At 46.0% G+C, this 24,151-nt stretch overlaps 1 protein-coding gene across 1 annotated transcript in view; it reads right to left on the reverse strand.

Moving 5' to 3' along the window:
* Positions 1-1,025: 1,025 nt before the first annotated feature.
* Positions 1,026-24,151, reverse strand: part of PARM1 (prostate androgen-regulated mucin-like protein 1) — a 112,536-nt gene continuing 89,410 nt past the window's right edge. Inside the window, exons 3-4 of the mRNA XM_045056220.1 lie at positions 18,522-18,600; positions 1,026-5,176 (exon numbers count right to left, since the gene is read on the reverse strand). Coding sequence (XP_044912155.1) covers positions 5,092-5,176; positions 18,522-18,600 — 164 coding nt within the window. The 3' untranslated portion in view covers positions 1,026-5,091. The remainder of the gene's footprint in view (positions 5,177-18,521; positions 18,601-24,151) is intronic.

A 24,151-nucleotide genomic window follows, 5' to 3' on the forward strand; every position in this document is an offset into this window, starting at 1 on the left:
TTGCTTTTCGATGGCCATTTATGACTCAATGCTTTCTGACAAACATCAAAATATAGCCAGCTATTGGTGAGCTGGGTGAGTACTACTGAATTTTAGGAGAGTAAAACATCACAGATAGCTTACTAAAGACTTGAAACATGTTATGATCTGACTTGGAAAAGCTATCATATAGGAAAATATATTGATGGGGACCCAATAACTCATATGTAAACACCACCCGTTAGGCCGTTTCTTTCCATGCACGTTCAAAGTGCTTTCTGACTGATTCTGTTCAGACAAGCTTGGTTGGAATCATGGACTGGTTACTTGCTTTTGTGCCCATGGAGGGCCTCAAAAAGAATGGCCGAATCATCAGCAGGAAAGGGTCTGTTTGATGTCTGGTCCTGTTTTTTCATCTAGACTCTTCCCAGTCAACCCTCCACGTCGTGCCACTGGAAACCAGGCACCTAACCTTATGAAATCTGACCTTAAGTTTCACACCATCAAATCAACTTGCTCTAGCTTACAGGTGGCTCCGTTCCTCTCCTGTGTTGCAAAGTGCATGCATCTTGTTGCCGTTCTTCCCCTCAGAATCAGAATAATCTTTGGTTAGCTTCTGAGGGTTGATGGTCTATCCTGAATGATTGAAATTGCTTGCTATTTAACTGTCAGGATGGGTGTGATGGACTTAATTTTTTTGAAGGAGAGCCAGCAAGCATCAAATGTACTTGCTGATGTCAAATATGCCTTAATAAGACTTGAGTTTGTCTCACTGCCTACTTACTGAATCAAAGTGTTTATTCTTGCATCTACTTTCTAAGACGTGGTGTATTGTTAAGAGCAAAATCACTCCTTAGAAAGTTTCGTTTCTGACACTCTTCAATTCTGTTTCAAGATCAGAGAAGCCTCCCTGCCGTGCAGAAAATGCTATTTATTGATGTGGGGTAAATTTTCTTTAAGAACAAGTCAAGGCTACTTAACATGAGCAGCGCGACTCAGTGGCTTGAATAACAACACATATCAAAATGTGAATCACTACTGTCAGATGCAGGCTTTTAACAACTTTAATTGATATAATTAGTATGCAATATGTCTTACAACAAATGTAGGTACAATGACATCAAATATCAAAGAAGTTGCACATCTTTCCATCTTTTAAGTGATGTTGGCTAACTCACCCCAAGAAAGCAAGCTGGCATGGGTCTTCTGGTTAGCACTATTACCAGTATCAACTAATGCTTTAAAATCAAAGTTGAAATGGTACATTCATTTGCCAACAGGAGGTTAAAGGCAAAGAAGGTGAATCAGTGAATCAACGTTCAAATCAACACGGCCCAGTTGCAAAATTCATTTCCCACCCGTGAGGGTTTGAACCATGCACCCTTGCAAGCAAGACAAAGGGCAAACAGATGACTTCAAACCAGAATCAACTCCGTAAAGAACCCAGAACAACTTCGGGGTGGTGCAGGCCAGAGGTCTACCGCTGTTAGTGCTCAGGTATCTATACTGTGTTACCCTAACCTCCTGGATCCTAACTCAGTAGTCTGGGAGACTTATGTCCTGGGACATCTTTTCATTTGGAGACAGAAACCATTCTGGTCCCGGGCACAGCTAACCCTGCAGTCAGTCAGCAGCACGGGGGGTAGCTCATAGCTATGAGAGCTGCCTGATGTGGCTACGATAACAGCTGTCGCTTGATAGATGTAAGTGAAAATAACACACCAGTATCACAACAAACAAGAAACTGAAACTGAGATCCCTTATATATATCTGCATAATACTTTAAATATCCATAAATATCTTTTCTCCAGAAACTGAAAACACTAGACATCGTTTCATTAATCCTCACAACACGTTTGTGAGGTAGTGTGGGGTGAGGTCAATGTGAAAGCAACACCCTCATTTAAGAAATGAAGACAGACATCCAGGGAGGGCAAGAGACTTCACTGGGGCCAGGAGAAAAGAAGACAAAGTTGGATCCCACTGTTCATCATTTGCAATCTGTGGTTTCGAAGAGGCTGCTTGCCTCCCTCCTGCTCTGACATTCTATCGCTTTATTGACCTAGTCCTATTCCTGGAAGGAATGTGGTTGCGTTAGATCTGCTGAAGCTATTTCCCTTGGGTAGACCTGAACAGACTCTCTGATGTCTAGGCGTCAATTATCAGTATGTATTTCAGGGGTGTGTGTGTGTGTGTGTGTGTGTGTTAAGCAACCTATGTTGAATACAGTTGTTCAAATTCTTTGGCCAACTCAGAAAAAAAATGCACTTGGCAAAATAAGGTTCAACCTATGGTAGTTTATACTGACATAACACGGAGTTATGGGAAGCTGTCACCTTGCCGAACAGATCTTCCTGAGGTCCAGATCTCTCCCTTTGCCATAAGGATTTGGAAAGTAACAGGAGCAACAAACCCACCAATCGCTCTTGAACAACAGAAGACTTTGGTTAGGACAGATGTTACTGAGTCTGTGGTTCATAACTGGTCAGCTTTTCCTGGGAAGAGGTTGGTCCCTCTGACCCAGCATAATGACTGACCCAGTATTTATCCAGAAGAGCACCACTTTGAAGGTGTTTCATGGACATTTTGTCAAAATGTTTGTGGAGGGAGAAAATAAAAGGGATATCCTGTTTTTACTGAATTGTCCTTTGCTAAACTGAGAGCCTCTAGGCTTTATAAAGGACATGAGAGTAGGGAAGAGAGACAACTATTCAGGCCCATCACGGCCAGAGGGGGCACCACTGGTCATCCCTGGCCATTTTTCTGAGAATGTCCACTTTTTTTTTTTTAAATCAGAGATACCAGAATTCTTGGCACTCTACTTCTTATTACCTAGTCCTATTGTAAAATACCTCTGGGGGTTGCTCATTCTCCTTTGATATGGAAGGAATTTAAGAATAATTTCTTCGTAGGGGCATCTGTGTGGCTCAGTCGGTTGAGCATCCAACTTCAGCTCAGGTCATGATCTCACGGTTCGTGAGTTCGAGCCCCGCATTGGGCTCTGTGCTGACAGCTCAGAGCCTGGATCCTGCTTCGAGTTCTGTGTCTCTGCCCTTCACGTGCTCACGCTCTCTCTCTCTCTCTCAAAAATGAAATAAACATTAAATTGTTAATAAGAAGAATAATTTCTTTGCAGAGTGTGGGATGGCAGGCTGTGGAAAGTGGAACCCTCCTGGCAACTGTGAATAGCGTGGCAACAATGGTTTTCATGTCAGTACTTGCTGGACCACAGCGAGTGACAGGTTGACCTGAGGGTCAAGTTTCTGGAAACCAAACAGAGCCATGGCAGCAGGTCCGAGTTTAGAAAGAAAAACTGCTCCCATTTCAAGTTCTTTAAAACACTGTGGGACAACAGAACACATTCTGAAACAGGGCCCAATTTATGTTTCCCAAACCATGGAAGTTTCCCACTCCAATCAGGACATGAGATGCCATTTGCTAACATCAGGTGTTACGGGAGGATAGAGTTTGAGCCATGAAATAAAGCTATCTAGAGAACACACAGAAATACACAGCCAGCCACGCATGCCAAAACAACCCATAAGCCAACAAACTAAATACTTTTTAGATAACAATTTAACAAATTGTTTCATTTAATTAAAAAGAAAAAATACCACTACCCTGGCAGTGTCCTGTTTTGTTAACGATGGGCATTTCAGTAACTCATGGTTTCTCCATACTATTGACATTTGGGGCCAGATGATTCTTTGTTGCAGTGGGCTAGCCCGTGCCCTGTAGGTTGTTTAGCGGATCTGTGGCCCCTACCTACTAGGAACACCAAATTGTGACACTCAAAAATGTCACAAGACATTTTTAAATGTTTCCTGGGGGACGCAAAATTGTCTGCCGGTTGAGAACCCCTGCAATAAATGGCTATCTGCAAACATGATCGGTTCCTTCTCAAAATTCAAGTTGTAGGGTCTTAAGACTGTATACCTAAGAGTGCTCATTAATTAAAGGGCAGAATTAGTGAGGTAAGTGTATGGGAAGAATGCACGGATTACTCATGGTGTCTGTTTCCTATGGAATTGCCTCCCTGAACAACTGCATATAGACTAATGCCTTTACCCTTAAAAAAAAAAAAAAAGTTTACAGTCATTATCCAACAGACCGGAAGGCAGTGGACCAGCTGTTTCATGGGTATAAAGCAAGGATTCCAGACGCCCCTCCAAGCAGTGGATGACTCTGTTAGTTATTGAGGGCCGATTCCTAGTTTCCTTAACGCGGCACTCAGTGCTTGTCTGCTCCCAGCCTGCCCTCCCAGCCTCCCCCACTGCCCCACCGCACGCTCACTCGCACACATGCTCCCCCTTTCTCTCCGATAACTAAACTCATGTCACAGCCCTCTCCCACGGAGAGCCTGGGGGCCGTGATCCCAGCCGCAGCCGACTAGAATGAGCATCCTTAGCAGAGATGGGTGGCCTGGAGGGGAGAACAGATAAGAGGGCATGCTGAGCTCTGACAGCAACATGCTACTGTCCTTCGGCTTGCTGGCCTCCTCCAGGTCACCTTCTAGTTTCCTCTTCCATTAATGAGGCAGTGAAGAAGCCGGGATCCAGCTTGTAGAGCCAAGCAGGCATCCTGTCAGATACAACTAGGTAAAAACAGATTAAAAAGGAATCCGAGCAGCCCCTGCTTCCTCACCTGCGGGGCGAAATCCTCCCAGTACTCATTTCTTTGCCCCTCACTGAGATTTAATAGAATTTCCTAAATAAAAGTATAAGAAATGCCACAAACAAAAAGTCCCTCCCAAAGTAACCCCCCCCCCCCCGACACAAAACAACTCAATCCCTGGCCCTCAGTCCCTCTTCCAGTGGATCCTGTGGTGGGTCCAGAAGCCTCCACCACGGTGGTCTGGCCTGTGGCTCCGGCTCCAGGCTGGCCCATTTTGGCTGCAGATAAGCCTCCACTCACCTTAAAACAAAGATTCTTTTTGTACCCGAAAGGGGAAGTTACAGCAGCCAGAGGAGAGGGAGGAAAACAAAACAACCAAACCAACAAAACAGGGCTTAAGATTGTCGCGCGATGCGCATCAGGTACTTGTATTAATTCTACTGGGAAAGCACTTATAAATAAAGAACAGTTATTTCTCATCCCAGCCACGTTCCTTCGTTAGGAGTCGTCGTACAGAGGGTTGTTGTAGTTTCCCCAGGATCCGTAGTCGTGATCATCCAGAAGCCTTCCGTAGGAGGAATGCCTGGTGGGAGGAGGAGAGGGCTGTGGTTATTTGGAGAAGTTGGCCGTCTGGGGCTAGCCGACGGCGGCCCGGCAGCCTGAGCAGGGGAGGCCTCCAGGGCCCTCATGAGGGGAGACAGGATGCTTGCACCCACCAGCCGTGGAAGCCTCAGTCCACAAACCCCTGGAAGTTACCACCTGGGAACTGCTCACCTGCTCACCTGGGAACCCAGCTGGCACCTTCCACTGAGACCAGCTGGGTCCTTGTCCCTCTCCTTGACCTCCAGTGCTAGAGAAGGAGGGGGACCCATTCCTATGGCTACTTAATAAGTAATGGCAAAGGGAATGTTGCATTCGGGCGTTTCACTTAAGTCCTGGACTCAGTTTCCCCGGAAATAATAATGACACCACTGTTCTTCTCTCCACCCCTCCTGACCAGCATATAGTGTTTTACAATCTACAAAATGCTTCTGTGTTCCATTCGTACTTGAGGGTCCTCAAAATAAGGCCAGGGACCAGGTATTGCTTATTTTTCTGCTGGGGAAAATTTCTCCCTCAGAGCTGTTGACTGACGTGCACAAAGTCCCCCAACTGAGCTATGAATCAGATTCCTACCTCCTGGATCCCGAGCTCTGAGCTCAGCTTCCCAGAGTCTGATTAGCACCCCTCAGTTCAATGGCAATATGGGCTTAACAGGCTTTGATGGGTTATTCTGGGAACCTGTCTCACAATCAATATTTCTATAAGAAACTGAAATCAAATAGTGATCACTCCTCTGTTTAAAACCTCAGAGTGGTGGGGCGCCTGCGTGGCTAAGTTGGTTAAGCTTCTAACTTTGGCTCAAGTCATGATCTTGAGGTTCACGAGTTCGAGCCCCGCATCAGGCTGTCTGCTGTCCGTTGTTGGCACAGAGCCTGCTTTGGATCCTCTGTCTCCCTCTCTCTCTGCCTCACTCTGTCCCTCCCCAACTTGTGCTCTCAAACAAAAATAAACATTTAAAAAACAAAAAACCAACAACCTTGGAGTGGGTCCTCATCTCATAGAGTAAAAGCCAAAGTTATTACAACAGTGTTCAAAGCCCTTCGGGATCTGTCCCCTGTTACTTTTCTGAGCACATCAGCTACTACTCCAGTCCTTCTCGCTCTTTCTGCTCCAACCATGCCTCCCTGCTCCTTCCCATCATGTCTGGCACCCTCTTGCCTCAGGGCCTTTGCATGTACCATTCCCTCAGCTTGGAACAGCTGTCCTCCAGGTGTCCACACAGTTCATTCCTTCATCTCTATCAAATCTTTACACAAATGTCACCTTTCCAGTTTCCAGTGAGGCCTTCCTTAAGAGCTCTATTTAACTTGCAATTCCCACCCCCCCCCAGCACCCCTGGCTTGATTTTCTCATAGGACTCATCACCTTCTCACACACTATATAATTTACTTGTTTATTTTGTTATTGCCGCCTCCCTTGACAAAACTGTAAATACGGATGATTTGCCTACTTTGTTTGTTCTTAGCACCGTCTCCAAAGCCTCGAAGAATATCCAGCACATAATAAGTCCTTAATAACTGTTTGTGGAAGAAACAGTGATTGGAAATAAACTACATCCCGAAAAGCCAATCTGTTCCCAAGACAGAAGCTTCCCAGGGAGGATTATCATCATTTTATGGCTAAAACTAATGTCAGGACTGGGAGAACAGCACAAAATGAAACATAGAGTGGTTCTGAGGTTCATGCTAGTGTGTGAATTATCACACCTGGCCACTGGAAATCATGTCTGCTATATATGGGACACACAAATGTGGCCCCCCACCTCCCTCCCCCCAATTTTTTTCTCGGCTCAACGTGAAAACTGAACAAAATGAAAATACAATCTGAAAGGCACAGAAAGCGTGCGTTACACTTACATCTCTGGCTACCATAATTGCTGTCGCTCTTCTATATGGTGTTTACGTATACCAGGGATTTGAAAAGAGAAGATCTGTTGCAAAGAGCCAGGCCCTTGCTGAATTCGTTTTGAGATTCTTAGACCTCAAAATTCTGAGAGCTGGCTCAGCTCACCCAGCCGATGCACCTGGAAATTTGAGAATGTTCCACCATGTGCTTTGTTTCCCCTAACGGCCCACACTCATTTCTGTAGGTGTGAGAAGGAAAGAGACCAGAAATAACACACCATTGGATCTGATGGACAGGGATTAAGGGAGGCCAGTTTTGGTAAACAAGGTCACAGGCCATGCGTCGCCAACACCTCCCCCACACTTAACACCTCCAGCCTCAAACAAATCCTTCAATGGGACGGTTGAGAAATGGAAGCTATAGAATGAACTAGTAAAAACCTCAGGATTATAGGACTGGAGCTCAGCCTAGATTTCAGCATGACTTACTGTTGCACGCCTGGCCAACATCTACCTAATAAACTTGCTCCGATATTGATAGGGTACTCCTGCCTCGCCTTTGTATGGTAATATAACGTCTCGCAGCATTTTACATCTACCATATAATTTTATTCCCATAAAGTATCAGTTGGGTCAATAGATGCATGTCCTTGAATATGTTTTTAAACCCCTGTTTATTCATCTATAAAATGGAGAAACTTAAAATGTGTTCGAGCTGGTGGGAGGACTAAATGAGGTAATGCATATAAAAGGCCTGGCACATAGTAAATGCACAGTAAATGTTGGCCAGTATTGCTGTTTAATTTTTATTATAATGAAACTTACACAAGCACACGGCAAATAGTGGAAAAGGGCACTGAGTGAAAAGCAAGCCTCCTTCCCACCAAGAACTCCTGAAACTACACTCCAGGCATAGTTAAAAAACCCGTTTCTGATATTATTGTTATTTGAATTAAAAAAAAAATATTGTGCCGGAGTGGGGCCAGAGGATTAAAACTCTCTCGGTCATCAGGTTTTACTGCTTATCGTTATTTTCAGGCAAGACTATTTGATCAGAGCCTCCCTGAACCTGCTGTTTTATAAGAGACATTCACGACATCAATACTAGGAAAATAAAAGCAAAAGATAGATCTTTACTTTCATTTTTCTTTGCTTTCTCATTTGAATGAACAGGGAGTTGAATGAATGATCTAATCATGCACGTTTTAAATTTTTTTTTTCAACGTTTTTTTATTTATTTTTGGGACAGAGAGAGACAGAGCATGAACGGGCGAGGGGCAGAGAGAGAGGGAGACACAGAACCGGAAACAGGCTCCAGGCTCCGAGCCATCAGCCCAGAGCCTGACGCGGGGCTCGAACTCACGGACCGCGAGATCGTGACCTGGCTGAAGTCGGACGCTTAACCGACTGCGCCACCCAGGCGCCCCTAGATCATGCACGTTTTAGATGGAAATCGGGAGGCTTCAGATCGGTTGGTACTCGTGGCGTCCAAGAGGTGAAAACAATCTCACTTTCAAGATTAGGAAGGTGAGGCTTAAGAAACCTACGCGACTCTGTCCACGTGATTTAATGGTAGAGCTGGTATTGAAACCTGGTCTCCTGGCCCTGTTCTGCAACACCGCTTCACCTAATTTCACTCCGAAAAGCAGTCTGTACGAATGTCACCGCTGTCAGGTCGAGGCGGTTTTCTTTACTCAACTTCATGAAGACTGGTACCATTCAACATAGCTGCATTTTCTAACTGCTGTGCTTTGGCTCCCTTAGATGGTAAACCTCTTGGGGGCAGCCTACGTCTTACCTTCCTTTGAATTTTCTGGACATCTAGTATGTTGCTCTTACTGCGGTGGCTCTTTCATAAATATTTGATGACGAGTGCTTACATCAGGTACAGATAAATAGTGTATATGGAGTTTGCTTCGTCGATACCAGCAGGGATTAGTCTGGCCCGTGGCAATTCATCGTGCAGTGTAGCCGCGGCAAAGTGAAAATATTATTAAAGAATACAAAGGGTCAAAGCCATCACTTTGACCTTAATTGTAGGGAGAGGAAAGAGAAGTATAGCTAAATTTCTCTCATGCAGTGATGTGGCTTCAAAGCACCCAGCACCGTGCTCACAGGCCCTGTGAATCAACGGCACTCTGCTGTCAGTGCCCTTTTGCGGTACCGTATGGTTTAGGGAGCTAACAGCAGAACCCGGGGGGGACAAAACAGGGAGTGATTTATGTTAAGCCCTGGCTTCGCGGCTTCCTTCTCAAATGGCTTGGCTCTAACAGGAAGCAGCCCTTCCTACTCCCCTCCTCCCTAACTGCTGATGCCTTGTGACAACTGGTACCTGTGGTGGTGACGTTTGTGGTTTGAGGCCTTTTCCACAACTGCAAAATGGTACCTATTTTAAGACAACTGTAGCAACAGTACTTAACGGAACTCCATTGTCTTTGAAAATGAATGAGGTGTTTTACTTGTGCTGAAACAAACTTATTTTAGATCTACCCTATGACCCAGCAATAGCACTGCTAGGAATTTGCCCAAGGGATACAGGAGTGCTGATGCATAGGGGCACTTGTATCCCAATGTTTATAGCAGCATTTTCAACAATAGCCAAATTATGGAAAGAGCCTAAATGTCCATCAACTGATGAACGGATAAAGAAATTGTGGTTTATATACACAATGGAGTACTACAGGGCAATGAGAAAGAACGAAATATGGCCCTTTGTAGCAACGTGGATGGAACTGGAGAGTGTTATGCTAAGTGAAAGAAGTCATACAGAGAAAGACAGATACTGTATGTTTTCATTCTTATGTGGATCCTGAGAAACTGAAGATTGTGGAGGAGGGGAAGGAAAAAAAGAGTTAGAGAGGGAGGGAGGCAAACCATAATAGACTCTTAAAAACTGAGAACAAACTGAGGGTCGATGGGGGGTGGGAGGGAGGGGAGGGTGGCTGATGGGTATTGAGGAGGGCACCTGTTGGGATGAGCACTGGGTGCCGTATGGAAACCAATTTGACAATAAATTTCATATTAAAAAAAAAAGGAAAGAAAACACCTTCCCCTTTGTAAGAATCAACCCCAGTTCTCAATGAAGGCTCCAGCTTTGTTTATTGTGACACCTCCCAAAGTTCTCACCTCTTTAGTCGAGGAGTGAGTCTTGCCATTCAATTGTTAGCTCTTATTATGTGCTAAGAAGAAGAGATGTAAAGATGAAAAAGATATGGCTTAGTGCTGGGAAAACACAGCCTAATCTGCAGCTCATTAGTCATTGGTAATTAAGCCTTCAGACTCTTATCATCCATTTGCAAAGCCAGTTCCACTGTCTCCTTTGTTTCTGTTGGTGGCTTTCTCTGATTGTCATTTCCCTGGCTGGCTCCTTTCGTTTCAATAGTCACTGAAACCTTACGCTCTATTAGGCCCGATTCTGGAGCTGGGAGAATGGCCACGATCCCTGTCCTAAGGGACTTTACAATCTCCTGGGGGCCGACACAATAAATAAGACATGAAAAATAATAGGACGAATGGTAATATGTGCAACAGAAGACAACAAAGCAATGAAGGGGAATGAGGAGTTCCAAACGTGAGGTGGGGACTGTAACCATGAATATGGTTGGTGATCAGAAAAGGTCTCACTAAAATGACATTTGAACAGACAGGTAAACCAGGTGTGGGATGGGCCATGTGAAGGACCGCCAGGAACTGCACAGGCAGAGAGAACAGGAGTGCAGAGGCTCTGAGGAAGGAGCAAACAACACATCTGTGTGGTAGCTACTGAACTACGATTGTTTCAAAATAAATTATTTATTGGAATGATTTTGGATTTATAGAAAAAATGCAAGGATGGTACAAAGAATTCACATATGGCCCCCAACCAGCTTCCCTTGATATTGACCTCTTATTTAGCCATGGTGCATTTGCCGAAACTAGGGAATTAGCATTGTCAGCTATAGTTTTGGAGCCGAGAAAAACTGTGACTCTTAGGGGTAGATTTATTTGCCCACAGTTCCTGAAGCAAGTTAGTGGCAGAATGAGTATTCTAATTTAGGGATCAGTTTCTGCCTTTCTACTAAAATCCCAATAATGGAAATATTCCAAACATTGATTTTCAAGGTGTTCTTCCCATGGTCTGGGTTTCTTTTAAAGAGCAGCTATTTTAAATTTATCTTTAAGTAACGACCTCTACTGGGGTGCATGGGTGGCTCAGTCAGTTGAGTGTTCAACTCTGGTCATGATCTCAGAGTAGTGGGATCCAGCCCCACATCGGGCTCCACACTGAGCGTGGAACCCACTTGGGATTCTCTCTCTCTCTCTCTCTCTCTCTCTCTCTCTCTCTGCCCCCACCACTTGTACGTGCTCTCTCTAAGGTAAAATTTTTTTTAAAAATAACCTTTACTTTGAAGGAGTAGATGAAATTTATTTTTTATTTTAAAATTACCTGCCAGTATCATACTGGCAGGCTCTCATCACTTATTTGTAAACAAGTTCAGAGTCAGGAGGTCACGAACAAAGTGTATGGTTTAATAGATTCCCAGAGCTTCCCCTCCTCTGAATCTAGTTTCCCTTTATTTGGAATAAATGAACACTGCCCACCGCACCCTAAACTTTCCTACCCAGGATTATTCACTCAGCCAGGAACTGTTTATAAAACAATTATGCCAAGGACTTTCTATCCTTCTAGTGGAGGAGCCCGACCAAGAATACAATGATTCCAGGACAGGGAACGGAGTGGTACAAAGGAGAGGTGTGCAGCTAGGACCTCACCCTGGAGAGGGTGGGAGGGAGGCTTCCCAGAGAGGGTCTCTTTTGAGATAGACAACCTGGAATTAGGCAGATAAAAAAGAGGTGAGCCAAGCACCTGTGCCCGAAGGATCAACCTGTCCAAAGTAGCCAAGACATGAACCAGCGGGGGCACTGTATCTAGAATGTGTGTGACTGGTGTGTTGGGAGATGGGGGTAGATCAGAGTCACTCAAAGTATGGTTCTCACACCCAGCGGCACTGGCCTCACCTGTGAGCTGCCACACGGAATCAGAACCTATGGGGACCAGCCCCAGGAAACCACGGTGGCGCTTTTTTTGTTTCTGTTTTGTGGGGGGAATGTCTTGAAATTTATTTATTCTAAAGACCCATGAATAACAGATATAGGAACGGGGACAATGGTCACAAGGAAGACACTTGAAGAAGAAAAAGCGATGAAATGATTATATAAATGAGTTCAGATAGAAATACAAATTTTTCCAATCATAAACATTTTTATAGATTGGTAATTTCTTTTCTTTCTTTTTTAAGTTTAGTTATTTGAGAGAAAGAGAGATAAAGAGAGACAGCAAGCATGAGTGAGGGAGGGACAGAGAGAGGAGAGAGAGAATCCTAAGCAGGCTCCACACTGTCAGTGTGGAGCCTGACACGGGGCTCGATCCCATGAACCATGAGCTCACGACCTGAGCCGAAATCAAGAGTCAGACGCTTAACTGAGCCACACAGGCACCCCTAGATTGCTATTTTCTAATCTTACATGTTTTCTCAGATTGATATTAGCCTATAGGTGGATTAAATTGGATGCTAAGCTTAAATATGCTGACTTAGAACATGACAATGAGCTGCCTAATGTCCATCAAAGGCTTTTTTCCTGTTTAGCAGACAGACAAGGAGCGCCTAACTTTGCTTAGATAAGCCATGGACACATCCTGGGGATAAAATACAGGGTACTAAATTAATTTTCATTTTCATTTAAGACCGACTTCCTTCATGAAGACTCTGTCTAGTATCACCTCTGAACATCTTCCCCTTTTTTTGAACTTCCGTCAAATAAGGTTGAACATTACTAAACTGGGTTTAGGGGAACATTTAGGAGGCATTGCTAACATTGCTGGGCGATCACATGAAAAGGAACCGTGTTTTTAATTACCCCCCCCCATTGATTCTTATGCACATTAAAATCTCAGAACCACCAAGGTACAGAATCAAGTCAGTCAGACTTACAGAATGCCAAAAGCTGATCTGAAAAAAGTCAACCCACAAGTAAGATTCTAGAAGACCTCAGACTTTATGGCTGGGCCCTACTCTTCAAACCTACCAACATCCAAAAGGAATCCCGTTGTATAAAATGTGGCCACTGAAAGACTTCAAGCAAGACAGGTGACTTCTAAGAGAATGCCCTGTCGTGTCTCTAAATCAAGATCACATTTATTTTTGTGATGGGAACAGCCCCTGTTGTCCGTGTGGGTTACCCACACCTAATTATAGCAGCATCCACATTGCTGGCGACAGCAGATACGGTCTCCTGCACAGGGGATTATCTCGTGGCAGAACAGCTTTGAGCCAATTTAAACACAGCAAACCCGACTTACCTCGTTCTTCAATCATCACTAATTAAAGCCACCTTTCTGCAAGAGGCAGGCAGGGCTCTTGCTTCCTTTTAAAGTTGCAAACAGGCCCTGAGATCAAGAGTGCTCAGAGATGGTTTCTGTTTATGAACATGTAACGTGGATGCAACCGCACGGGCGTTTAGAAGCAGCACAACTGAAACCGCCAAGTGGAACACGGAAGTCTGTACATCGGCGTGTAATTGGAAAACGGAGCTGCTGTGTCATCTTCCCCCCTCTCCTCTCCCCTCTCCTTTGAATCCCTGCCTACCCAATGGGACTGTTGGCCGCTACCGTTCTACCGAGCACCTAAGTAGTAAGCGCTGCGTTAACAACCATTACAGTGACAGGACGTCATCCTTCCATCGTGCTCACCTTGAACCCGGTGCTGAAGGTTTCTCTCTGGTACAATTTAATCCTCATACCAATTCCGAGCTAGGTATTAGGTATTAGTAGTAGTTAGGTAGTTGTATTACCTAACCTGAGTTAGGTATTAGTACTATACTACTGATATAAATATAATTATATACGGTTATAGAACACAAAACTGATCACAAAGTGTGTAATACATTTGCCCTAGAGCACATGTTCTTAACCACCCTGCTGCACGGTCTTTGCAGGTGCCGTACGTTCATCACTCCATTTCATCTTCAAAAGAACCTTGAAAGAAGGGTGTTATCCACTCGATGTTTGCACATGAAGAAATTCAGGATCAGGGAGGTTATCATTTGTCCAAGGCCACTTAAATAGTATGTAAAAGGGTCAGTGCTGAACTTGACCGCAAAGCCCACGTTCCTCCCTCCGCACGATGCCACTGCAAGCTAAAATGCGGGGTCGGTAATAGAGAAGAGCCCTGGAAGGTTCAGGGCAGCTCATTTTTACGTCGCTTCCAAAAGTGGCTTAGATTACAGAAAGAGATGGTTCCCTACGCGGGGAGGTATTGTGACAAAACTAGAGGTCATGGGTCCCTGAAGAACAGGAGTGTGGAAAGAGATGGTTGAATTTACCAACGCCTTCAGAGAGAATTAAGATTTAGGAAAAGGGGCAACTACTGAGCCACCACTAGCAGAGCTGACAGGACGTGCCCCTCGTCAGGTTGTGAGGCTGCCCTTTGAGGCAGACACTTCTTTTGCATTTGCAGGGACACTGGCTGGGCCAGGGTGATAGCCCGTGGTCACACGCCAACAACTAATGGTTCCCTCACGGGCTGTGATTTCAGTCACCTTCCGCCCAAGCCAAGTGAGCTGAAAGACCACAGAAAACAGACCGCTTGTCATGTTCTATTTCTCAGAAATCGGGGATGATAGAAATGGAATAAACTTCCAGCCAAGGAAAAACCCGCCCTTAGGTATACACACACACACATGCATGCACACAGGCAGGCCCCCATGCACACACGCACACGCACGTACACACACACATTTGTCGACTTAGCCAAATGTATTTTTGATGAATGATCAGTGGGGCTTTCCAAGAATCTGGCAAAACAACACTTGAAGCACTTTTAGCCCAGCCTTAAGGTGCACGAGGGCTCTTAACCTCCTTATGTTATCGTTTTGCCAAAATAATTAACAGAGCAGCAGAAAGGGGTTTTCCTTAGGGGGTTTCTAAAGAGGGGTCTGATCACTTTACCCATCCTTAAATGTGTAGTCCCAAAGATAAATAACAACCTCAAACCTATACCACTGGGGCTTTTCTACATTTAAGATGGAGGGCCTACACGGGGAGGGAAGCCATGACGAATTCAGTGTAATCATTCACTGAGTTCACCTCGTGTTGAGAATGCCCGGAGAAGATACACTTTAAATTTTTAAAATAAAACATGATGCAATTTTCATCAGCGCTCATTAGAACCAATTTTTATGACCTGCCAGCAAAATATTCCAAACACAGTACATTCTGTGATGGGAGCACTGTGTCTCATCACTGATGGGACCCCAGTGCTAGAAGGGTAACTGGCACACCGCTAATGCTCACGAACTAGAATGCACCTGTTCCGCTGAGAGCCCTTCCCGCTGACAACTTTGATGATGATGGTGATGATGATGGCAGTGCTAGGTACCTGGGAAGCAAGGTCCATTAATTTTCCCAACAATGCTACCAAGTAGTTAATACCGTGGCCCTTATTTTTAAGGGGGAGGGAGAAGTGAGGGCTCGTGAAGCTCCGTGACATTTTCAGGTCACACCAGAGCCTGCTAAGAAGTGGTAGAGTGTGGATGCAAACCGAGGTCTCCCTGCTTCTGGAGTCTGAATTCTTTTTTTTTAGGTTATTTATTGATTTTGAGAGAGAGAGAGAGAGAGAGAGAGACAGAGGACATGAGTGGGGAAGGGGCAGAGAGAGAGAAAGAGAGAGATTCCCAAGCAGGCTCCACACTGTCAGCACAGAGGCCGATGTGGGGCTCGAACCCATGAACTGTGAAATCACGACCTGAGCCGAGGTCAAGAGCCAGACCCCTAACCGACTGAGCCACCCAGGAGCCCCTGGAGTCTAATTTTTAATCATGGTTCTAGACTGCCTGTCTGTAGTCAGTGGTTTGAGACAGTAATCTTGAATTCTCGCCTGGAGTCAAGATGAAGAGTCTTTAGATTCTTTCAAGATCCTTTTTGGCAAGTGCATGGCGAGAGGAGAGTGTTTTATTTCACTCCACATTCCAGTGGACGTCACACTTTTTGTGACACAGCCCTTAAGAAACTCACCACTGTGACAACAGAATGGTTCTCAAATTTACCCACAAGTTCCTTTTCTGCCTCCTCCCACCCCAACACGGAGAAACTGGCTACAAAGAGGGAATGAGGTCCCAGACTAGTTCATAAAAGCCAACTTAACTCAGAATTAAAATGGTGTATCTGCAGTGATAAACTAGTAAGGAAACTAGCTGGAAAACAGTACCATTTAGTAAGATATAATTCATAAAGTTAAGTTTTCTGGTCCAGGAAATACAGACTTAATGGAGAAAAAGATTTTTTTAAACTACGAAGGAGACAAAGATGCTTTTATAAAGGCTTTTAGACACAGGTGACGCTGGCCCTTTAATTCCAATTTCTCTTTGAAACCCGGCTTTCCTGTGCTTTGTACCTTAGATACAGGTGATAGTACCAGGCGCTCTCATATTTAACACCATCGTTCGATTGATCCTGTGCACAATTTAGAACAAAAGATGGAGGGAGATAACAGGGCAAGAGGAGATAACAGGGCAAGGGCACCTGGGTGGCTCAGTCGGTTAAGCGTCCTGAGTTTGGCTCAGGTCACGATCTCACAGTTTGTGAGTTTGAGCCCCATACTGGGCTCTGTGCTGACTGCGTGGAGCCTGCTTGGGATTCCGTCTCCCTCTCTCTCTCTCTCTCTCTCTCTCTGCCCCTCCCCTGTGCTCTCTCTTTCTCTCTCAAAAATGAATAAATTAACATTTTAAAAAAAAGGGAAAGAGGCGGGAGAGTTGGTGAGTGTTGGTTTGGGCTGGGGTGGCCAGGGGAAACGAGACAGGGCAGCCACGGAGACGTGTGAAGTGTGATAGAGGTGATAAATGAAGTCCGTGAGATCCACGGAGGCAAGCAGGCCAGGAGGGAAGCCCCGGATGTGCACCTCTTGAGGAAGAAGCGCAGCTGAGAAGAAAAACCAGTGAGGAGTGTACATGTGTGTGCACGGCGGTGCCTGAGTGACTAGGTATTCTTTTTTATTTTTTTTTTAATTTTTTAACATTTGCTAATTATTGAGAGACAGAGAGAGACAGAGCATGAGCATGGGAGGGGCAGAGAGAGGGGGAGACACAGGATCCGAAGCAGGCTCCAGGCTCTGAGCTGTCAGCACAGAGCCTGACGCGGGGCGTGAACTCACAAACCGCGAGATCGTGACCTGAGCCGAAGTCGGATGCTCAACAGTGCGTCTAGACGGTGATTAACAGCCGGGACAAAAGTAATGAGGCACTTAGATAGTAAAGAACAAGGGCACCAAACTGGAAAGGAAGCCTTCTGGAAGATGTGATGTGAAAGCTTCGCATGAGAGGCAGCTAGAAGAAAAGCCTTCAGGGAGGGGGACCAGCCAGAGCCAAGGGCCTGGAGAGAAAAAGAGCCTGGCATAGTCTATAAGAATTGGGCAGCCAGCCAGCGCACCTGTGGCTCTGTGGTTAGGAGGGAGACGTGTGATGAGTGAGAAGAGGTAAGGCAGGCCCCGCGGATGACCTTGAAGGTCAAGCTGAAGGGTTAGAACTTGACTCTCAGTGCAGGGGGAAGCCACTGGGGGCTTTTAAGGGAGGGAGCACCAGGGCCACCATAAAGATGGCTCCAGCTGTTGAGAAGAGAATGGGTTGGAGGTCAGCGAGGGGCTGTTCTCACCATGGCCGCACGTGCCCTTCTGTCCCTTATTAGAGGCACCGCACAGACCGGCATGGCGAATAAGACTGTTGCTTGCCATGAGGCATGTTTTCGCCGTGAGGACCCTCGGTGTAAGTCACGTGGTTTTGAGCCGTTGGGATTTCACGAAGCAGGAGACAACAAAAGTGGGCGCTCATAGTCTACTGCAACTTTCTATTTGACTAGGGCAAGTAAAACCTCAGCTACCATCGGTGATCACCTTCATTTCATAAAAGAGGAGATATTTTGAAACCAAAGATAGAAGGGCATAATCTCAGAGGGGAAAACCCCATTTTGTACAGAATACACTACACTTTCCGTGTATTTTCAACATTTTTGCTTTAGAACCCGTGAAAACCTCCTTATCGACTGGGTACACAGCCACTCATCAGTGTTCCGTACGTCGATATTCAGGAACCACTGAGCTCACGCCTCTACCCACTTCACAAGTGAGGAACCTGAGGTCCAGGAGGCAGGTGGCCTTCTCAGGGTAAAGGGGGTAGTTAAGGGCAGAGGGCCAAGGCTTCAGCCTCCTGACTACAGGTTCATTCTTGTCCCGTTACGTCACCGTGCCGCGTGTTTATTCTGCTTATTTATTCTGCTTTGCCAACATTCAGATACTGTACCATCTATTCCGGTCCAATGTGTAGTGCACCGGCCACTTTTACTTCCCTGCCAGGATTTCCAAGAACTAAGTACGTATCAGGAAACAAGCACTCAGCAATCCAGCTCTAATGGAATCCTTTCCTTCATAAAGAAGAAAGTGTGGTGCGTCTCACCTGATCTTCAGATACGCTGCAACTCCGAACACCAACAATACGACGGCAATGACAGTCACCGTAATGGCGGCGATGCTGCCTGTGGAGGAGGAGAGGCACAGAGAGAGATGAAGGAAGGGCATTCGTTTCAGATCAGTCTGCACAGAAGTCAGAGCTAGCATGAAACCCAGGATCTTAATTCTGTCACCAAAATGCTTCTCATTCTAGGAGAGATTTGTTAAATGACCAACACTATTAAGACCTCTTGGCTGGTCCGGAGTTCCGGAAACAAGTCAACAGTCACATTTTTTGCTTTAAGGATGACACAACCTGTTGCTGTTGCTATTGGTGTTTGCGGGGATTTTCGGGGACTCTTGTCTCAAATCTCCTGACCCCCTGTTTCCTTCTTCTATACACTCGGGCTCCTCTTTCTATCCCTTGTGAAATCTTGGGAGGCTTAGGGTGTTTTATTCAAGGGTCACTACAAAGTAATGTGGTTGGTTTTTAAATAAGCCAGACCCACACAGCCGGATCAGTAGTGTCTGCTTCAAAAGGATCACCTTGGTAGGAGAAGGGCTCATTTTAACGATGCCATCAGATCATGTTTTAAAACTCCTTCTTGGAAAGTGTGTCGAACTTTCATCCTTGAAAGGTGAATTCGGTTTTGTGGAGAGTAAAGTCAAGTTTGGTGTAAAAATAAGGTCAAGTCTGATAGGTAACACCACTTTCTGTGTATAGAAATAACCAGATGTAATTATAAAGTAACATGAACGTTTCATTGTGTAGTTTGAAATCTGGCTCCAAAGGCAACTATTAATGAGCAGCTAAAAAACCCTTTGAGCACGTAGCCTTATGAGAATAGCCACACTGCTTCCAAGTATTACGACTTTGGAGCACAATGTTCTTTTTGTGTGAGCTTTGGATTGTGATGTATATACTTCAGTTTTGTTTCACCTGGGAAATGCCAAGAATCAATTGGGCTCTTGTCCCCTAATAATTAAAGTGACTTTTTTTCGATGCTAAAGCTGGTGTTAGGGATCCCATCAGTCCACTGAGAAACTATTTACCACTGCAACCAACGCATGGGGCCCTTCGTCACACCGGAAACAGCATCAGGGATCGGGAGTCCGAATATGTAGATCCAAATGTGGCCCCATCGCGGTTAGCTGCGTATGTAGCACGGGTTATTTAGGTAACACCGACTTGGCATGCCCATCACCTGCAGCAACCGAGAGAGAAGAGCTGCTCCACCCCCCACACAACTTGAGGAGGGATTAAATGAGGAGCCATGCGCGCCAAGCCCAAGTCTTATCCAAAGCGTACCGTCCTGCACCGGTGCCCATCTGTCGTATACTGGACCTCAAAGGTGATGGATCTGCCCCACGCTTTTGGAGATTTACCGTTTGTAGGTTATTTTGCCATTTCTCCTTTTATTCCTTTCCCTCTCTTATGAATGCCTTTTGTATATTGTTCTTATTAGACCTTTCCACCAAAGGAATTAGAGCAGAGCTAAGAAGCAAATCAGTCTACTTACTTATTAACTCTTTATTAACTCCCCAAAAGCTCTGGGTGAAAGAAGGCTACATCAAACTTCCACGCGCTGCTGGTTATGTCTCTCAAAGGGAGCCAAGGAGGTCCGCTGCTAACCCTGAGGCTAAGACCAGAGCTTGACGTGTCTACACAGACTGACCACATTCCACCGTTTCAGAGTTGCCACACGTGTGGACGCTCACATGCCTACCTCCTTGCTCCTGGAATCCTTCAGAGCCAGCTTAGTACAATTATCAGGTTAATCCTTTTCCCCTTGTTACTACTGTAAAGATAGAACTGTGGCACGGAATGGTCCAATGTACAGATCGGATCGAGTGGAGAGAGTTCAAGGTCAGATCCCCTTATGGAAAACTTCCACTCCTCCTCTGAAAGGCTGCACTTGGCTTTGCGGCCTCCAAACTGTGCTGAAATTAGAACAATTCAAAGTTCACGGAAGCCTCTTAACAGCTCTTTTAAAAGAGCTTGTGAAATGAGGATTATGACTGCAAGGTAAGGTGCTGGGGGCCTTTCAAGACTCACAGAGATACAGTGGTTGCAATTAGGAGCAGTTGAAACACTGACCTTTAAATTTAATTTGCCCCTTTCAAAAAAATGGGAAAAGAGACAAAATAGAGTTGATTTCTCTCTGAGACGACTCTTTCTTGCTCCCGCAGAGTTTAATGCAGGAAACTGTAGGTTTGACCTTTTTCAGAGTTTCTTTCCTAACCCTAGGCAGTTGGATCTCCTCCAAATCCGTGATTTACTGGATATATTTATGTATCGCCTCTCTCCAGAGATAAATCAGGCAGTTCCCCAAGTCAAGTGCCGTTCTCAAAAAAATGGCAAGCGATAGAGTGACCCGCTGCCCCTCTAAGTGGCTGCTGGCTGTCTAGCTCTCGAAGCCCTGATCCTCAAATGGGGCTCTCAAGGTCATCCTACCTTGTTCACAAGAGGGCAGCCCCTGCAACCAGAGCTGGGATTAGCAGGTGATTTTCCCCCTGCTGGGCTCTTGAGGGCAGCTGGGCAAAGGGGCCCTTCTGAGGGTTGGTCCTGCTCCACATGAGGTAGAATAGGTCGTACTTCAATATCTGGACCACTTATGAACTATTCCGCCACCCGCTGGCTCTCCTCACAGGGTGCCAGCCAAGGGAGCAAGGGTCCTCTGGAAGTCGATCTCTATCAGGCCCCGAGCCTAGGAGGTCTTGTGTGGCAAGCCTGCTCTGCCCCCCACAGCAGCTACCTTCCGAAGCAGCGGGGAACCTCATCCTGGGAAGTTCTGCACCTCGGGGGCATCGTGGTTCCAGCATAACGGGTTGCTGAGCCAACATTAGCACAACTTTTATGGTAACTGAAAAGGCTTGATTTCCTCCTGGTGAAAACAAATGTCACTTCCCCCAGAGTTCTGTTTAAACCAAACTGGAATTTCCCTTCTCCTCCTACTTACTCTTTTTTCAAGGAGGGGCAGGGAGAGAGAAAAGGAGGAAGGTGTGGCCGGCCAGGGAAGGCTTTGCCCTGTGAGGAAGGTATGGACACTTGTGGGCAGGGTGCTGTGAGTGGGGGATGGGGAGGAGGCTGGCATTTCACTTCCTCCTTACTGGGGTTTGCCAGTTACCGACTGGGTGTGACTCATGCTGAAAAGCCCTGGAGCCAGAAGGAATTAGAGAGAATTGGAGGAAACTTATCTGTATATTTTACAAGCTGAGACGCAAGAATATTCCACTGTGCTAGCACATTCCACTATGCCAACATGTTCGGCCTGACCGGAGGGTTGCTGAAGATCCACGCAAAGCCTCCTTGAAAACTGGGCCTCTCTGGAGGCTGGGATTTCTCAGGGTGCCATTTTGCCACTTTCACAACAACTCAGAACAAAAATAAACAAGCTAAAGGACAACTGTAGTTGTCTCTGCACGCAGGTTACTTTGGGCCAGTACGTGCCCAGAGCCTTACGGCCATCAGGTCACTTAAGTCTCTTTAGGAGATGAGTAGAATTATCCCCACTTTATGGATGAGAAAGTTAGGGCTCAGGGAAATGAAGAGCCTGGTTCAGATCTTACAGTCTGATAAATGGTTACACTAACATCTGAACCCGGACTATTTCATCGCACGCTTTGTATTTGTAATCACCAATACACACGTTATGTCCACTGGCCCTTCTCTTAGCTTGGCCAGCTCCTTCTCTTTCCTCACGACCTAAGTATCAACCCTTCCGAGCGGCTTTCTTGACACCCCCACACGAATTACCACGTTACTGTGGGTTCTCAACTCTTCGTGTCCGCTTCTTTCAAATGCTGTGTGTTGCGTTTATAAGCTTCCCCAGGCAGGTTCTAACCATATTCATCTCTTCCTCTTCTTCCTGCCCTCTCAACCCCAGATGCAGTCTCTAGTCCACAGTGGGTACTTGACTCATTTATTTAATGCTGAATGACGAAATGTAATGTTGGCAAAAAAGAGAGAGAGAACTGGCAGTGTTGGAGCCCCATCACTGTGCTGAGAAAGTTCCCAAGCAGCAGGTTTTCCGTCTACCCATCTTGGAATCCCCTGCCCCAGGTCTTACCTGATTATCTACACGAATGACTCTATAGCCATGGTCCAACCCCTGCATCATGAGCTCGTGAGTGCCCACGGAGGACGGAGCTGGAGGAGTTATTTGGGGAACAGCCATCCAAACAGAGTCAGATGACATCCTTGAAGTAGGCAGGGCAAGCTCCCAGAAGGCTATGCTCCTGGTCATACCTGGCACTCCAGGAGGCAGGCTGTTCTGGAGGTCATCACTTGCCCTGCTTTGAGTCTGTTCTGTGCCCTGTGCTGTCCTGGAATAAACTATGGCATCATTTTAAGGGGTCTTTCTCCTCACACCTGATACTCACGCAACAGGCATGTCCCTTTCTTGATCACACTCCTACTGGTCCTTCACGGACATAGAAGTCTTCGTACTCTGAAGGGACTCCGCTCCTATCCCAACTAACCCCTCGCCCCACTTGACCTAAAGAGGCCCACCTGTCTTAAATGTTCCTCTGGGGACTTTTCTGGTTGAAGGATTTTCTCTTTTCCCCACTTTAAACGTGGAAGAAATGTTTCATATGAAATATTCAGCAGGATACTTGTCAATCCTCTGGAGGATGGGAATATTAGGATATGGCAGGGCAAACCCGAACAACCTCTCGAAGAGCCTCCCAGGCTCTTTAAAGGAGCTGCCATCGCTCTGAGAGCGCAGGAGGTGACAACGGGCAGCTCCTGGGTGACGAAGGTGAGCTGTCCGCAGGCGACTCCTGAACAATGTTTTCCTTGGAAATGCAACAACCGGCTTATTTAGACTGCAGTCGTAAGTATTTTGACCAACTTCCTGGGTATGTGTGTGCACGTCTGATCTATTTTGAGAAGTCTGTAACAGACCTTTGGCTGTTTTTCAATATTCTTGCTCTTTTCTTTCCTTTTCCTCGTCCAGAGGGTAGGTAAGACATGGAGAAGAGGAGCAGGTGACCACTTCAGAGTGTGGCGGCCTCTCCAGTCAGGGTCACCAGAGGAAAGGAACATCTTTTCTCAAAGGAATTCTTCCTCTATAAACACAGGTGTCTGCGCATGTGCTGGAGGAGGGGCGTGGGTAGCGAGTGGGGGAGAGGCTGCAGTTCAAGACCTCCGTGTGTGCCCGATTATACTAGGAAAAGTTCCTCCAGCAATAGTCTCCTATCACACCTCTATCCTCCCAACAACAGCGATAACAGTAATAAACAACACTAAAAATGATCGTGACTGACACTTGTTATTGGCTCTGGGCCGGGCACTGTTCTAAGAGCTTCACTTACTCGAATTCATGTCATTCTCGTGAGAACTTCGTAAGGCAGGTGCTCTCATTATTTTCTTCTTACAGATGGGGAAACCAAGGCACAGAGAAACTAAGGGTGGGAGGCACAGAGTTGATCATTAGAATTGCTGGGACCCCAGCACAGGTTGCGGAGTCCATGTTGCTTGGGGCTGGGCTCTCCTGACACCCCGGGCTGCAGCAGTTAAGTGTGAGTCCACCTGGGGGTTAACTGGTGGCCCTGGCAACTCCTCTGCCCGCTGTCGCTGTCCGGGAACCAGGTCCTAACTCACGGCTGGGTGGCGTTTTGCGTCCTCCTGTA

The sequence above is a fragment of the Felis catus genome, chromosome B1 (genome assembly GCF_018350175.1).
Source record: "Felis catus isolate Fca126 chromosome B1, F.catus_Fca126_mat1.0, whole genome shotgun sequence".
NCBI classification, from domain to species: domain Eukaryota; kingdom Metazoa; phylum Chordata; class Mammalia; order Carnivora; family Felidae; genus Felis; species Felis catus.